The sequence below is a fragment of the Gavia stellata genome, chromosome 9 (genome assembly GCF_030936135.1).
Source record: "Gavia stellata isolate bGavSte3 chromosome 9, bGavSte3.hap2, whole genome shotgun sequence".
NCBI lineage: Eukaryota > Metazoa > Chordata > Aves > Gaviiformes > Gaviidae > Gavia > Gavia stellata.
This window is the reverse complement of record NC_082602.1, coordinates 36,811,904-36,827,751: the sequence shown is the minus strand read 5'-3', so window position 1 is coordinate 36,827,751 and position 15,848 is coordinate 36,811,904. Positions and strand designations below refer to the sequence as shown.

The 15,848-nt window shown below is 38.4% G+C and overlaps 1 protein-coding gene across 1 annotated transcript in view; it reads left to right on the top strand.

Moving 5' to 3' along the window:
- The window catches only part of CPXM2 (carboxypeptidase X, M14 family member 2), a 77,066-nt gene that overhangs the window by 51,405 nt on the left and 9,813 nt on the right, over positions 1-15,848 (top strand). Inside the window, exons 6-10 of the mRNA XM_009811029.2 lie at positions 5,405-5,493; positions 11,003-11,126; positions 12,585-12,781; positions 13,655-13,834; positions 14,883-15,180. Of these exons, the coding sequence (XP_009809331.2) occupies positions 5,405-5,493; positions 11,003-11,126; positions 12,585-12,781; positions 13,655-13,834; positions 14,883-15,180 (888 nt within the window). The remainder of the gene's footprint in view (positions 1-5,404; positions 5,494-11,002; positions 11,127-12,584; positions 12,782-13,654; positions 13,835-14,882; positions 15,181-15,848) is intronic.

Here is a 15,848-nt window from a genome sequence, read left to right as displayed (position 1 = left end):
CGATGCTCAGTTTCCTTGAATACCTGGTGTGGCTTTGATTATATTTGCACCCTGAGTGTGAACATACAAGAAATCAAGTTGTCAGGAGGAGCGGTTTGGTCGTGTTTTAGAGCTCCCACGCACTGTGTCCTCCTGAGGCAATGACAATGCACGGGCAGATGGGGTGTAGAGAAATACCCCAAGAAAAAAAGTGGGGCTGAAGGAAAGTAAGTCATTTTTCATGACTGTGAATTTCTTTTCATGTCTTTTAAACTTGTAATGTTAGGTTTTAGTCTTTATTAATCCCTGAATAAATCGAGCAATTTGTGTTCAGTCTGTACTCTGTATCAGCTTTCCGTCATGTAGGCTCACAAGGGACAATTACAAACGAATACCAGATAAAGAAGAAACCTGAATATGATATTAATATTCTAGGAAAGTATGTTAGCACTGGCAGAATGTGATGGAAATGGTTAAAGACAGCTAGGACCCATTCCTGTCGGTAGGGCTCTGTTAATAAAACCTGCTGCATATGCTAGGGGCACTAACAGATGGACAAATCGTGAGAAAATACTGTTTAGATAATTGGAACAGAAAAGTTACTGATTATCTAATCAGTGTTATGTATGATTGTAAATTTTATCAGTGAAATGCTTATATATCATTCATAACATACATTTTTGGTGTATTGTAGGCTAGTTTTGACAAACAACCTTTTCTAGATTATTACAGTAGCTCTACAAAAAAAGCTGTGTTACCCAACTGTGTCAGGACCGTCTTTCAGGCAACAGAAGTAACTTGCTGTTTCACCAAGGGAAAATCATTTAGCTGTGGAGGAAAGATGCCAGAAAATCCTACCTATAGCAGAGGATCAGTGCTACCATTTCTCGCTGGGGAAAAAGAGGACAAAAGCACCAGCATTTAATTCCCTCTGCAGTTTCCAAAAATGTTGGTATTTACATAGATGTAGACTGACACGCACAATCTTTTGCAATTGCCTCAAGGGGATGGATGTACGTTCCTTGCCCGTTCTTTCTCAAACCTAAGGAAAATCAAAAAGAAACTGCATATGATCAAAAGTACCCAGAGATAAGAGAGAGAAAATTAGCTGAGCTCTTCATGCATTTATTTATACTGTAGACTATTCAAGGCAATAGGCAATTATTTTAATGGAATAAATTTGTGATGGAATTTAATTTTTAATAATTCTTATGTAGAAAACTATCATTGGTATCATGATTATGCCATCACTTTCAACCCAAGATAAAAGATGAGCTACTCCGTAATGGAGTAGCGTGTTTTGCAATGGATGCATCATTCAGTCCTATTTTCATTGCTTGTCTCTTCTTGCCAGGCTACCTGGTTACATCTAGGAGTGTGCTCGTTTTGTATAAAACTGTGACTTTCTACAAGTGTCTTTGGTTATAAGTGATTGTGTATACAGCAGTACTAAATTCAACAGATTACTCGTGAGAGTAAATTTTTGCTTAGAGTGACAGCCTGTCCTTGTGTTCTGCTTTTACAATTGCAAAGCTAAAACTTAATCTTGGGCAATTTGAAACTTTTTTTGGAAGTTTGCCTGAGCAAAAACTGAATAAAAATGACACTAAATTCAATAACTCTCCTGGGAAAGGCCAATGTATTATATTTCTCCGTACTCATCAAGACAGATGTGTAACATCCGCCAACAATGCAATGGGTGTCATTAAAAGGTTTTATTTCATATTTTATTTGTACAATGAAGTGTATCCATTCTGGAGGAGTATTAGCGACCCTCAGAATTACCATTATTATTAGAATCAAACTGAGGGAAATAATTAGAAACATCAAACGGTAGAAAACCTTTAAGAAGCAACTACCGCAGGTTAAGAGTTTGTTTCTTTTTCTCTTACACATTATTATCGTCTTTTGTTACCATTAACTGGAATCAGTTGTGCGGTATTTGAGTATGCATCAAGATATATAGAAAGGAATCCATATATAGCTGAAGAATATCATTTCACTGCTGATTTAATGTGTGATGTTAATGCTCATGACTGCCATGAAATAAATCATGTGGAAAAAAACTTACAATCATCTGATATGTCTGCCAGTGGATTTTTTCAAGATTACATATGTGCTGCCTGTGACATGTTCAGTTTTGTGAAGGCAAGTCAAATTCACTTACAATACACAGAAATTAAAAAAAATCAGTCATCTGCAAATTGGTACATTGAGGGTTTTAAGGCAGTCTTAAGGATTTAGACTAGAATATTCTTTTTTATTAAAAACTTACCTAAATCACTTGGATTGACTCCATTATCTCGTCCATTTGGAGCACCGTATGAGCACCACTTCTGAGCTTGCAAGCTCCATCAGTATGATACCGTACAATGCACTGTCAGACTTCTGTGAGAAAGAAGCATAAGAACAAATCATGTTGGGAATGGATGCAAAATGAGAGCATTTTGATTATATTGTTTTGTGAGTGTTGATTTCATCTCTTTGCGAGTCATTGCAAAGCTCACTTCATACCTTTCCAGTGCCAGTTAGAAAAGAAGAAAAGAACGCTGAAAACTAACGGAGGAAAAAAAGACCAACACACATTGTTGTTAGCATAACTGGAAACCCACTGGAAGCATCAGGACTCCATTGCTTGAGGTGCTGTGTAGAGCTGTAATATGACAGAAAATCCCTTCTACATGTCAAAATCAGTCCTCTCTGGTACTTTTTATGGGCAGTCCCCATCTCATGCTGGCAAGTAGTTGGGCATTTTGGAGCTTCCTAGTCACTCATTCATCTTACGAAGAATAGAAGTATGAAGGTAACAAGCTACCTTTACCTGCAAACTTAACTGTACTGGTAATATAAAGATATACTAGTGGTAGAAAGAACTAATATATTGCTCTGTATAAACGGGAGTGCCACATTTTTGCAGGACCTTTTCTCCTTGGAAGAAAGAGAGACTGTCTGAAGTAGTACCATGAATAAACGAGTGTGTTTCAATTCTCATTCTTCTGTGGTTTGAGTTTCTTAGTCTCTGATTCTCTGTTTTATTAAAGAAAATAATTTTTGCAGAAGTGGACCTAACCAGCTGTGCGCAAGATTTGTATGCCTTTCTACATTTCAGCTTTTAATTTTTTAATCTGTGTTCCTGATGCAGTAGAAATCCAGTAATCCAAGCAGACTCACAGTAGATCCTGGCAAAATATGAGTGTTAATTCTCTAGGGAGCTGTCAAATTGTGCACTGTTTTTGAGGAAGAATGAGAGATACAATCATTCTCACTGTACGATTTTTTTCTTTTAAGTTTCCATCAACTCTACAGCGTTCACAGTCATTCCCATGATATTAATGTTTTATGCTTGGAAAAAGTGCCAGATTTTGAAAGGAATGGATTAAAGTATTAGGAAAAAATATCGGTTGCTGTATATTTTGGCTCGTGGTGATAGAGAAAGCCTTCAACATCCTGGCAGTTATATGATGTTTATTTTTATATTTTTACAACAGAGGGATATTTTTACAATGGTGAAGATATTCTGTGTCGCATTAAACACATTGTCTCTTTCTAGAAGAAGGGGTTTTTTTATGTTTTCCATTTCTCAGCCACCAATATATTAATGAATAATTTCTACAAATTAATATGTGTTGACCTTTAAGGGTTTGGCATTCCAGAGTCATCTGCAGGGTTAGCGCAGCATTGTTGCTGTCGGCGGACTTGCATCAATTTAGCCTGCAGTTAGGTTGGAAAGAAGACCTAAAAATGCAGATAAATTATGTGAAACTTAACCCTCTTGATTCTTCAAAACTTTTATTTTTTTTAATAAGCAAAGATATCTCAATTCCTCACCTGATTAGGCTCGAATTCAAATCCATTTCCAGGTGGTCTTGCTATAGAATAAGTTCTCACTGGAAAGGACAGACTGCGTTGAACAACCAGATTTTACTGAGGCAAGGGGTTTTTTTGACATTTTTCAGTCATATTTGTAGAGCAGCGTTCTACTGACCTTCCAGTATTTCTGCTGTAGATTAGGAAATGGAAGTGGAGAGAAACATGCGAATGAAGAATAAATAAGTGGTAGAGAACATGGTAAAGTTACAGTGAAGCTTAATGGAACTTGCATGTTTCATTTCACAAATAATTTAAATAGTTCAAAGTTTGCTTTCCTTCCACATAAGAAAACAAAAAGAAAAAAACGTTTAAAATTTTATGGCAAGAATTTGGAGGTTTTAATGTCAGAAATATGAAGCTTAAAAATGTTAAGTTGTAAAGTATTTTTATGTGTTATGCGTTTTCCACAATTTCATGAAGTGTTTGTTGTTGCAAGATAGTAGTATTCTTCCTACTAATAATTATGCTTTTGTTACCCCCCAAAAAACTACAACTGCTAGGTGATACTGTTAAAAAAAATAATTTTTCTTCTCTAGAGACAGTGTCTTTTGGCTGTGTTGCAATAAGACAGGATGATATTTAGGCTTTGATATTTGGCTTTTTTTCCAATAATTTAAAACAAATGAAGATGATTTTGTGCGAAGGGAAACAATTTATCAAAACAGCCTGACAACCACTGGTTTGGCAAACAGCTACTCAAACTTCCAGACATCCCAGATATGGCAAATAAGGAATGTCTCCAATGTTTTCCAAATAGGCTTGTTTATCTCTAAAAATAAATCATAATGGATTAGGTTTAGGAGCATATGTATCAGGAAATATAAAGCTGAGCCCTAACAGTCTTGGCCTGTTTTTTTTCCAGGTGAATGATCTGGGAAGTGAAGGAAACAAAGTTTTTGTTCTATCCCCATATTCTCTTTTGATACTTCAAAACACGCAAACTGTAAATTTTATCCATATAGAAATGAGTATGCTAATTTTAAAGTAACAAAGGCCTCCGACTTCCACAAAAAATGTTTAGGAAAAAAATCAGGAATGTTCAATATGCACAGCAGATCCTTTCTGTATTTTGCAAGCAGTGCACAGACTCTGAAAATGCTCATCAAGAAAACTAAAAGATAATTCCTTGTAACAGTAAATTAATCAAGTAGACACAAAATATTTACTGGGGCTTTTTCGTCTGGTGTGATTTTTTTCCCCATTCTTTTATCTTGCATCTGACTCATCATTTTCCAGTGTCTTTTGCCCTCCTCTGTAGCCTTAGGATGCCCTTCTGCTTTTCTGTTGAAGTTTAGTTCTTCGTGCTGAGTAGCTGTTTAGCAAGCTGATGCCTGCTGCCTCCTTGTTTCTGTTTGGATCTACATGAGCTGATTTGTGCAGTACCTAGAAATATTTCAAATTTGTTGTTTCTTTGAGTTTTGCTTTTGAAAACCTCTTTTAAACACGTATAGGACCGTGGAATTCAGATTTCCACGTTCCTTGCGTGCATTATGGCTAAGCATCTTTATATTTGAAATTCATAAGTACATGAAAATTCTTTTATTTCTTTTCTCAGACCCAAATAATTATTACCACAGAAGAAATGAAATGACAACCACAGATAATCTTGACTTTAAGCATCACAACTACAAGGAAATGAGGCAGGTAGGCAAAGAGGGTGGTGTGTGACCTCCAGGATACAGAGGGTGGATGGGTGCAGGCTTTTGAACTCTTATGGAATCTGAATTCTACCTGTTAAAAATATTATTAAACAGCCTCTGCAATCTATTTGAAAATATTTTTTTCTGCTTTAATCTATTAAAAGCAGCAATCTATTAAAATCACATTAAAATTTGTACATCATCTAACCTTAAATGGTGACACTACATGGCAGAGGGAGTATTTACACATAATATGCCACCATTTTTCTTCCATGTATATTTGAGTGGTGAATCTTACAGTGGTTTCTCCTTTCAGATTTGACCCTGACTTAGCCATCAGAATTCTCCTATATTTCAGTGGGTTTGGATAATCAGAATAGAATAGAAAAATAAAGAATATGATAAAAGAATTAAAAAATCTTGTTAAGATAATTTTGAAGCTCCCAGCCTTGTTAATCTTGTTCCTTTAACTTCAAACAGGAAACCTGGTTGTTATTTTTGTTGTTGGTGGTTTTAGTCTTGCTTCATATCACCACACAGGTGTGGGTTGTGCTAAAGAAATATTTCTGCCCGCTTTCTGTTCACATATAAAGATAATATGTTTGGACTTGAAGTGTGTGAATCATTTTCTGTGTGCTGAATTGTCAGTGTATTTATACTGCATGAATCACCATTCATTTTTATGGAGCAATTGTGTACTGAGTCACACATTTATTTCGGTAGAGATTTCGTGGCCTATATTTCTTAGCAAAAAGATTAGACAAGTAGAAACACAATTGGCATAATTACTGTCAAGAACAATAAAATAAAGTGTATTTTAGATTGTCATTGCAGAAAGACAGGTTGGTCAGGTTAGAAATATCTTTGGGAAAAACCTGCAGCTTTAAAACAGAATGTTTTTCCACTTTTCATAGAAGCAGAAAATTTGCGACTGTGTCTGAGAGCTGGTCAGTTGTGAACTGTCTTTGTGCTCTCCCAAGTTCTGGTTTTCTGTGTGTCGAAATAATTTATTTAGAGCTTATTGGATTCTAATTGGGTTCTGTTGCTGGTCAGAAGAAGATTGTGGGTTGGGTTTGCACAAAGTCTTATATCCCCAAAGCTATTCTTAGAACTTAATAAATCCTTTCCTGAGTGTAAAATAGAACAATAATTGTCAATTTCCAGAGTCAACTTATTTTTTTTTAAAAGACTGTGCATTATTTGTCAGTTTTGTTAGCTACTTCACTTAGAAGCCATCTTAGAAAAACACAGTTCTTTGAAGTTATTTATCATAAGCACTGAAGAAAGAGGAGAAGAGGGTGTTCCCTGGGCCGTGTTTGGGAAGCATTACATTACATTGCAATATGTCAAGTATTTTCTCAGTGTCAGATTATTTTAATGGAACTCTCTCTTTAGGAAGATGAAATTCATAGTACCAGTTTTTTCTCTTAAAAGAGCATTCAAGATTCTTCTTTCAGTCAATGGGAACTCTCGCTATATCTCATATGCAGAAGCCAAGATTGTCTTACAGTCCAAAATATTTACATGAGGTATTCATGCTGTGTAGAAAGCTGTTAAAACAATTGATAGATATCCCCAGAAATAGTTTGAGATGGACATTTGAGTACGACTTTGTCTTTGAAATAGACTGAAATAGCTAACCTGGATCATATCTTTCTTAGGCAATAGGAGTGTTAATTTTGAAATCCATTTAACTGGATGTGACTCACATCTTTGGACAAGCCAGACTCCAAGCACCCCTGAAGTCTTGTGTTGCTCTTCATGGCTAGCTGTGTTTATGAAGTGATGTAATGATAATGCAGAAAATTCAAGAGCACTGTGTATGTTACCAGTTGAACAGCTTTCTTTGGGGGTGAAGCAACCAAATGTAGAAGACTAGAGTGATACCCAGCAAACATCCTAGCTTGCATGCAATGCCATTTTGACAGTCTCTGTCTGATAAGTCTCCAGGCTCAAGAAGGAGGTAGTTTCTGGTTTGGCCCACAGCAGAACAAGAAATATGGAGATCTCCACAGAGGATAATGACTAGCCCTAACCTCAAAGGCACTGACTGAGAGCCCTTTTGCCTCCTCTAAATGTAGAGGACTCTTAGACCTACATTTAATACACCTTTTCTGCAAAATGGAGGCATTGGAGCTTCAGAGACCAATTTTACGGGGCTTCTTCAAAGACTGCGCAGTCTTTTTCCAGGGCACTAATAGGGTAAATAATTGGTAGTGACAAACAAATAGGAACTGTCAAATAAGAACTGCTAGTGAACGTAATTGTAGAAGTGTTTTACAGTCCTGCTGGTTGTTAATAAAGCCCTGAGTGACTGCTATCATCAATTGTCTTTGACAGTTTGTACAAAGCGCAAAGAAAACACTGTGACATTTCAGGTGACCTAATGTGCCGTTTGTAGGAAATGGGTATGAGAAAAGCAAATATGAAATATGTTCATTTTCGGTATTGTATTTACATATAAACATTTAACTACATTACTATATCCGTACTGTTATAAAAGAGCCACAGTGAAATCTACTACGGAGGCCCTAATTCAGGAAAGGTTCTTTGTTTGACTCAGAAAGTAATCACATGCTTGCAATTAAAGAGGTGATGGAGAGTTTACTGAAGCCAATACAAATATTTCCACTGATTGCAATATACTTTGAACTTGGTTCTAGGCACTTTTCTCACTAGTAATGAACTTTTACCATACTTTTAACTGCTTTCCTAAACCGACGCTCTGGGTATCCTGTGCCCACTGCAGTGCCAGGCACGTTCGGAAAGCTTCTGCTCTGCAGCCTGATTTCGGAGACACCCCTGCAAGGGCAGGTTCCTCTTCCCTATTTCACATCTTGGGGAGCTGCATGGATGCAGCAATACATCAGCCAGGAGGGACGTTCCTGCAGTTTCAAGAGGGTGTAAGGAGAGGAATTGGTAAACACAGAGCTAAACCAGTAACATTTATACATTACAGAAAGCAGATTTTAGCCTGCTAAAATAGACCTTCTGTTAATGCAATATCTGTACTCATTGGCAGGGTGAAAAAAAATATTTCTATTGGAGAAAAATACTGTATCTGATCCAATAATCACAGAATCACACAGAATCACAGAATCATTAAGGTTGGAAAAGACCTGTAAGATCATCAAGTCCAACCATCAACCCAACACCACCATGCCCACTAAACCATATCCCGCAATGCCACATCTACACGTTCCTTGAACACCTCCAGTGATGGTGACTCCACCACCTCCCTGGGCAGCCTGATCCAATGCTTCACCACTCTCTCAGTAAAGAAATTTTTCCTAATATCCAGCCTGAACCTCCCCTGGCACAACTTGAGTCCATTTCCTCTTGTCCTGTCACTTGTCACTTAGGAGAAGAGACCAACACCCACCTCTCTGCAACCCCCTTTCAGGTAGTTGTAGAGAGCAATAATAATCCATTTCATTCTCTTGTCTGTAGGATATAAACTAATAATCCCTACACGGTAGACCTTGGATAAGCTTTTGGTCTGTGAGGCTCTAGCAAGAGATCCATAGCTCCATATCCACTGATCGTATTTTTGGCTCATTATGAACGGGTTCAGCTGTGGTAGCTCTTGACCATGAAGATTTCAGGCAGCCTGTCTCAAAAAGTTGGGAACTGACTTGTTTAAACCAAACACTAGAAAAATATAAAACAATGTCCTCTGGCTTCACATATGTGTTTCAGCTGGAGCAAGGAATGATGACATACCCACTTACGTATGACCAGAACGTTAAAAAGAGTTCCATGGAAATAGCTGGGAAGCCATAATACCAGCACACTGATGATGATGACAGTGGTGAAAGAAAGTAGATGTGAAACCAGACAATACACTGAAAGAGCATAACTGACTATTTTTCAGACAAGTGTTGAGTTTGGATATGCAAAAGAAATTGTTTCTCATATGTATAAAACCAATGTGCAAGATCAACAAATGTACAAAAAGCGCATCTTTTCAGTCTCTTTGCAACATGATTATAAATAGAAGTGAAGCCTTTTATGAGAGGAATTTTAATGATGTTCTTCCCAATGTGAATTGTGTTTCCACTTAGATTTGCTGAATGGTGGCATGGGAATCGGACACATCTAATTATTGCATTTTTTAAATCAACAGCCTTGTGATCATCCAATATCATTTCTAAATTAACGCTGTGTGAGCAAAGAGTTTTGTTACGCTACAATATTTCTTCAATAATGTATGCACCCTTGTTTATGAAACGATTGTGTAATTAATAGTCCCTAGGGTTCCAATTTAAAGTCAAGTCCTTATTTCTTTATTTAATGCCTTCCAATGAAAAAAAAAATCAGGACAGATAAATTCTTGTCATTTAAAGCTGTTTGCAATAACTTCTTATTATTTTCAGTCTTGTTTGTAAATTTTAACATTCACCTGAAACGCCACAGTAAAGTGTTTGTTTGTGGGACAATTTAGACTCCAGATATCCTTGTCTGGATGACACCTGTGTAACTCCATTGGTTTAAACAGAACTATACCCTTAACCATGACCTTCCCTATGCACTCTAGTAGGCACTAAGGCTATTTGATTATATTTTGACTATGATGTCATGCAGTGTCTGCAGAGAGTGAATAGAATAGGTTTTGATAGAAGGAATGTCTTCAGACAGACTGTTGGCATTTCCATTATTACTTCTATTTTTTGCTGAAACTTGGTAAGGAACTTCTGAGGAATCTTTTATTTACTGAAGGCGTATATCCTGCTGTGTTTATGGAGTCATCCAGATTATATCTATTTCACTATTTTGGCCACATCAGCACTGCCTTAACTAATGATTTTCCCATGTGAGATTTCACATTGTAATACAAGAAGGGTGGACTTGGTTTCTACCTCAGCGGAGGCAGGTATAATCAGAATTCACTGGGAAAATTGTGTTTAAATGGATGATATCCTTCTCTCTTCCTTTGTTTTGAATTAGGTTGCTGCTGCATAGGGCAAAGGAAAGAGAAATCTCCTTTATTGGGCAGAGTGTGTCTGTGGCAACCTGTAATGTATATGCATTACTGTGCCACTGACACTCTAGGTCATCTCAAGTCACTTAGCTATAGTAAATCACAGAGTGTGTAGAAAGAAGTGTTAAGGTTAGTTACTCTCCATTGCATACTTTTTTAAAAAATGTGGCTTACTACCTCTTGATAGTATAGTAGTATATTTTTGCTAGCTTTATTCCGATTGGACTTCCCCCCCAAATCCTTAATTTTGTGATAATATTACAACTACATCTCATGTAAGAAAGATCTTGAACCTCACCTACACTGCAGTGTGTCAGCAGACAGTATTCAGCTTGTTCCAGCTGAACAAACGTTATGTTGTGTGATAGCAGAGCCATAAATTCATGAACTAAACATGCAGCTTTTACAACTAAGAAATAATCAGAAAAGAAAATGAAGAGTTTTTGCCACAACTAATTTGAAATGAAATAATTAATAGTGGATCTATTTTGATGCTTCATTGTCTAAATATATGTCATTTTTTTGTTGGCAGTTGATGAAAACGGTGAATAAAATGTGCCCGAATATCACAAGAATTTACAATATTGGAAAAAGCAACCAAGGACTAAAGCTGTATGCTGTCGAGATTTCTGACAACCCAGGAGAACACGAAGTTGGTTAGGATTTAGTCTAACTAAATCTGTTGAAGGGTGTTGGGATTTGGCTTTTTTTTGTCTCCTCATTCTCTGTATCTGCAGTAATTATCACTGATGGAATTATATTCACGGCAGCAAAGATTTCAAATGTATGTGGGAGGAACTTCAGCACTGTATTTCTAAACTGGGAAGAGGAGGGTGAGCACAAATAGAAGGCATTTTGAATGTGGGATCAAATTCTTTAATGATAATGATTTTTATTCTTTATAATAACAAAATAAAAGTGTATTTTAGTACTGGGGAATGAATTTTAGTTTGGGGGATTTATATAGCTTTGGATAGAAATTTACCATTTTTATGTGGGGTGAATGCATTGCAAGCAAGGACAGGTCAAATCTCCCAAATGATCTTTCACCGGTGAGTGTTTGGGTACAATTTCCTACAGTGATACAATTCTTCAGAACAGAAACTCATTCAGTCTTTGGTCCTTCTGTAGAGAAAAAGAAAGGTCTCACTATGATAGTGCCTGGGGCAGCTGTTGGAATAAAGGCATCTTGTGCTTTGCCATGTCCATAAATATCCTGATATGTGGTCATCCCACCCAAGAAAGAATGCAGCGACGTGCTCCTAAGATGTGTCTCTACTTTGCCATAAGGGATGGAGCACAATAGATGTAGACTTGGGGCTGAGCTTAGACTGCAGTCTCTGAATCTCAGATGTTAATACCAGAATCATTCATCTAATCTGCCTTGTCCAAATACCTGGTTTTGAGAGTCTTGCAGAAAACATGCAAGGAGCATATCATGAGCCAGACAAACTGGGAGGGTGGATCCAGCCACAAGCCATAGCTTGGCCAGTTTGGGTCTGTCCTGTTGATGATTGCAAGTGTTATTCATACAAAGGACAACTAAATTATGGGGATTTTTTAATAGCTGGCACTATTACTAATCATCTCTGAAGTATTTTGTAGTTAAGTGTAAGTATTGTGGCATTCAGTACAACCTTGAAAAATATATGTGAACCTGTTTTTTGATTAGTGAAGGAAAAGGAGTGTGTGAAATCAAAAGATAGATTATGTACAGTTACTGACTGCTGTCTTTTAAGAGCCTTAACAACTGTCCCAAAGAACTACCAGCAATGTATTTTTCATGTTATTTTTAGACTATCAGAGCTTTTAAAATCTACCTGTAACATGCTGAAATTGTGAGTGTAATTAAGAATCTGTTTAATGGAAAATGGGGTTTGGAGGTTTTACACAGTGGCCTTAGCTATCACTGGTACATAAGCCTGTTCTTCTAAAATAGCAACAGAAAGTAGTTATTTGTTTCTGTAAAGTTGCATTTTCATCTATCATTTGTTCAGTTAAGGCATTTCTCCAGCTCTCCTTAAGTGCAATGTTGCTGATTGACATCAATGCAATTTGGTTAGAGATTTGATTTGCTGCTCTGACTACACTTCTGCCCCGTGCGTTTTCAACAGGTGAACCAGAATTTCGGTACATTGCAGGAGCTCATGGGAATGAAGTGCTTGGACGTGAGCTAATCCTTTTGTTAATGCAGTTCATGTGTCAGGAATACCTGGCTGGGAACCCACGCATTGTACATCTCATTGAGGATACCAGAATCCACCTCCTGCCCTCAGTCAACCCAGATGGATATGACAAGGCGTATAAAGCGGTAATATAATCATGAACATATCAAGGAATTATTGTAGTTTTATTAGAGTAATGAAACGTGCTCCTGTTGTCATTATTTTTTTTCAAAGATCTCATTTTACAAGCAATCAAAATAAACAAATTAAAAAATAAACACATCAAAGCACGCATAAGCTGCTGAAACATCTTCCTCAGAAACAAAGCTGAAAGAAACAGTATTCTATGTGTCATTGGCTAACAGGAAGATGTGTATGGAAAGGAGGGTCACAAAGCCTGCCAGAACAAACCATACTGAGGTGTATAGATCAATGGGAACATCGTTGCGGAAAATGGAAAATTCATGCAGTCTGTTTCTCATGAGAAACCAAGCTAAGCACATGAAAATTTACATTCCCCTGCAGCTGAAATTTAATAGTGTGTCTTTAAGGAGAGCACAATGTGTTGGGCATCATAATAATTCAGTCTGGAAGAAGACAGACACCAGGAGGAAAAATTACAGGGGCTGGTAAAATGCACTGGAAAATCTTCCAGGGCAGTCTGTAGAAGACTGGAATACAAAAGTTACACTCACAGCCATGGAAGGGAATATATGCAATCCCTATTGCAACCCAGGGGAAAACCAGTCTTAAATAGAAACCTTGAAAACAAACCAGAACATTTTGGCTAACCCCAAGTAATTTTTCATGGGTTTTGCTTCACCTCATTCAAGGTTTCATACAAAATGAAAAAAAGCCAATTATTAATTTCAGTTAATTAAATAATTCATCCTTCCATTTCTTTCTATAGAATTATCTCTGACACATCCTCAAACACTCTGCTGAGGGCTCACAGGTTGTCGAATTCTGAGTGAACATTTTTTTCTTCTTCTTTTTTTCCTTTTGTTTTAAAATCTAAGGGTTCAGAATTAGGGGGCTGGTCTTTAGGACGATGGACTCAGGACGGCATTGACATCAACAATAATTTCCCTGATTTAAACTCTTTGCTCTGGGAGTCAGAAGATCAGAAGAAAAGTAAAAGAAAAGTTCCAAACCATCACATCCCGATCCCCGACTGGTACCTGTCCGAAAATGCCACCGTGAGTAAGGCCAGAGAGAGGGGAACACAAAGGCTGGGGCAGGCTGGAAGAGCGAGCTTTACATTTCTCAAGAAATTAGTAGCTTCTGGGTCAAGTTACACACCTGGTCTGAGCTGCTTGTCTAGGCTTCCTTGTTAGTCAATGGAAATAAAAACGCACCACAAAATTACCATTCATCCCTGTATTTCAGAGGCAGCCCTTGGGAAGGGAACTACTTCCCGGAGGTTCCTCTTTTCCCTGGGCTATTGGGAGAACCTGGAGGACTCGAAACCCAACTTTTAAGCAGCAACAGGTAGACAAAGAGAAACCCACCGCAGAGCTCCCTTCTGTGAATCGGGCTTCTCCCTAGTTTTGCGGCGTAGAAGAGCTCTTTGCAAACTCAGTCGCTGTACAGATTTCTCCTGGGGTTTTGTTGACATTCTTATTTGAAATAACACAGTAAACGCTGAGGCGTGTGCAAAACTAATGCAGTGACTTATCCTAAAGTCATTTGTTGGATCATACTGCCAAAAATTTAACTTATTTTTGCATGGCATTTTAAATATAATGGCAACTATTTATAGTGGTTGAGATTCGCCAAGTTTGAGGGGAAGGCGCTTAACTGTGGCAGTTCTGTGGCACTTCAGAAATATTCCTGTGTTTAGAATCCCTTATTCTGAAAACTCATTTCAGCCAATGGCAGAGGGAGCAGTGTCACGGTCTGACATCCCTGTCGGTTGCTGCTCTCTTGATGATCTTACAGGTCTTTTCCAACCTTAGTGATTCTGTGATTCTGTGATTCTTGGCCTCTCCCTACATAGATGTTCCTGCTGCATAAATTACTAACATTAAGGTTTTGTTAGTTTTTATGGGTTGTGGGTGACCTCCCAAGCACGGCTGGCAGGGACCATAATTTAAAGAAGCCCTTCTCCTTGGTCACATCGCTTCTGCTGGCTACTTGCTCCATCCTAAAACACTCACGGCAGGACTCCTGTGTCTGGTCTACCTTTGAAACAAGATTATCAGATTTCACAGGTTGACTCAAAGCTGCTGTTTCTTTTTCTCCCAGGTGGCAGTCGAGACGCGGGCAATAATAGCATGGATGGAAAAAATCCCTTTTGTGCTGGGTGGCAATTTGCAGGGAGGCGAGCTGGTGGTGGCGTACCCCTACGATATGGTGCGATCGATGTGGAAAACGCAGGATTACACACCTACCCCAGATGACCACGTCTTTCGCTGGCTTGCATATTCCTATGCCTCCACTCACCGCCTGATGACAGATGCGAGAAGGAGAGCATGTCACACAGAGGATTTCCAAAAGGAGGACGGCACTGTGAACGGAGCCTCCTGGCATACTGTGGCTGGAAGTAAGCGTCTGTAGAAACTGCAATGAGCATTATCTTGTTAAATATGATCATGCCATCACTGCCTGGTGCACATTGCAGTGGCAATGGTGGTAAAACATGGGCACTAAGAGGAGAATTTTCCCATCTGAAAGTCTGTTCGCTGCGTTTCATCAGGTGTTAGAGGGTTGAAGGAGACTGTCTCACTAATACCTGGTGACCATTTCATTTACTACTCAGGTTTCCAAAAGCATACGTGCAGTAAGTTAGTTTTATGGATTCTATACGTTCAAGATGGTTTGTCAGGACAAAATCAACCCAGTCCAAACCCACTAGCAGGGGGGAACCTGTCAGCCTTTGCCATCTGAGAGGGTGCCAACAGAAAAATGCTGGCCAACCGTAGAGGTAACCAGTGTCAGCGCCGAAGCGGTGACTCCCAAACCAGTCTGGGAGCCTGGGGAGAGACTCCAGTGGCCCTCGGATAAGAAAATCATGATTTCAGCCTCCTGCTCGCTGAACTCAGCTGCAGATCAGCCCCCACTCACATTCACTTGTAAAAACACGTCACAAAAAGCTGCTGCTTGCCTGCTACCGTCCTATTTTTAAAAGACCTGGACGTGCTTAACCTTAAACTTTGCATGGCCTCCGTGGGCATTTCGGCTGCCAGAACAAATTACAGATTGCATCATTCA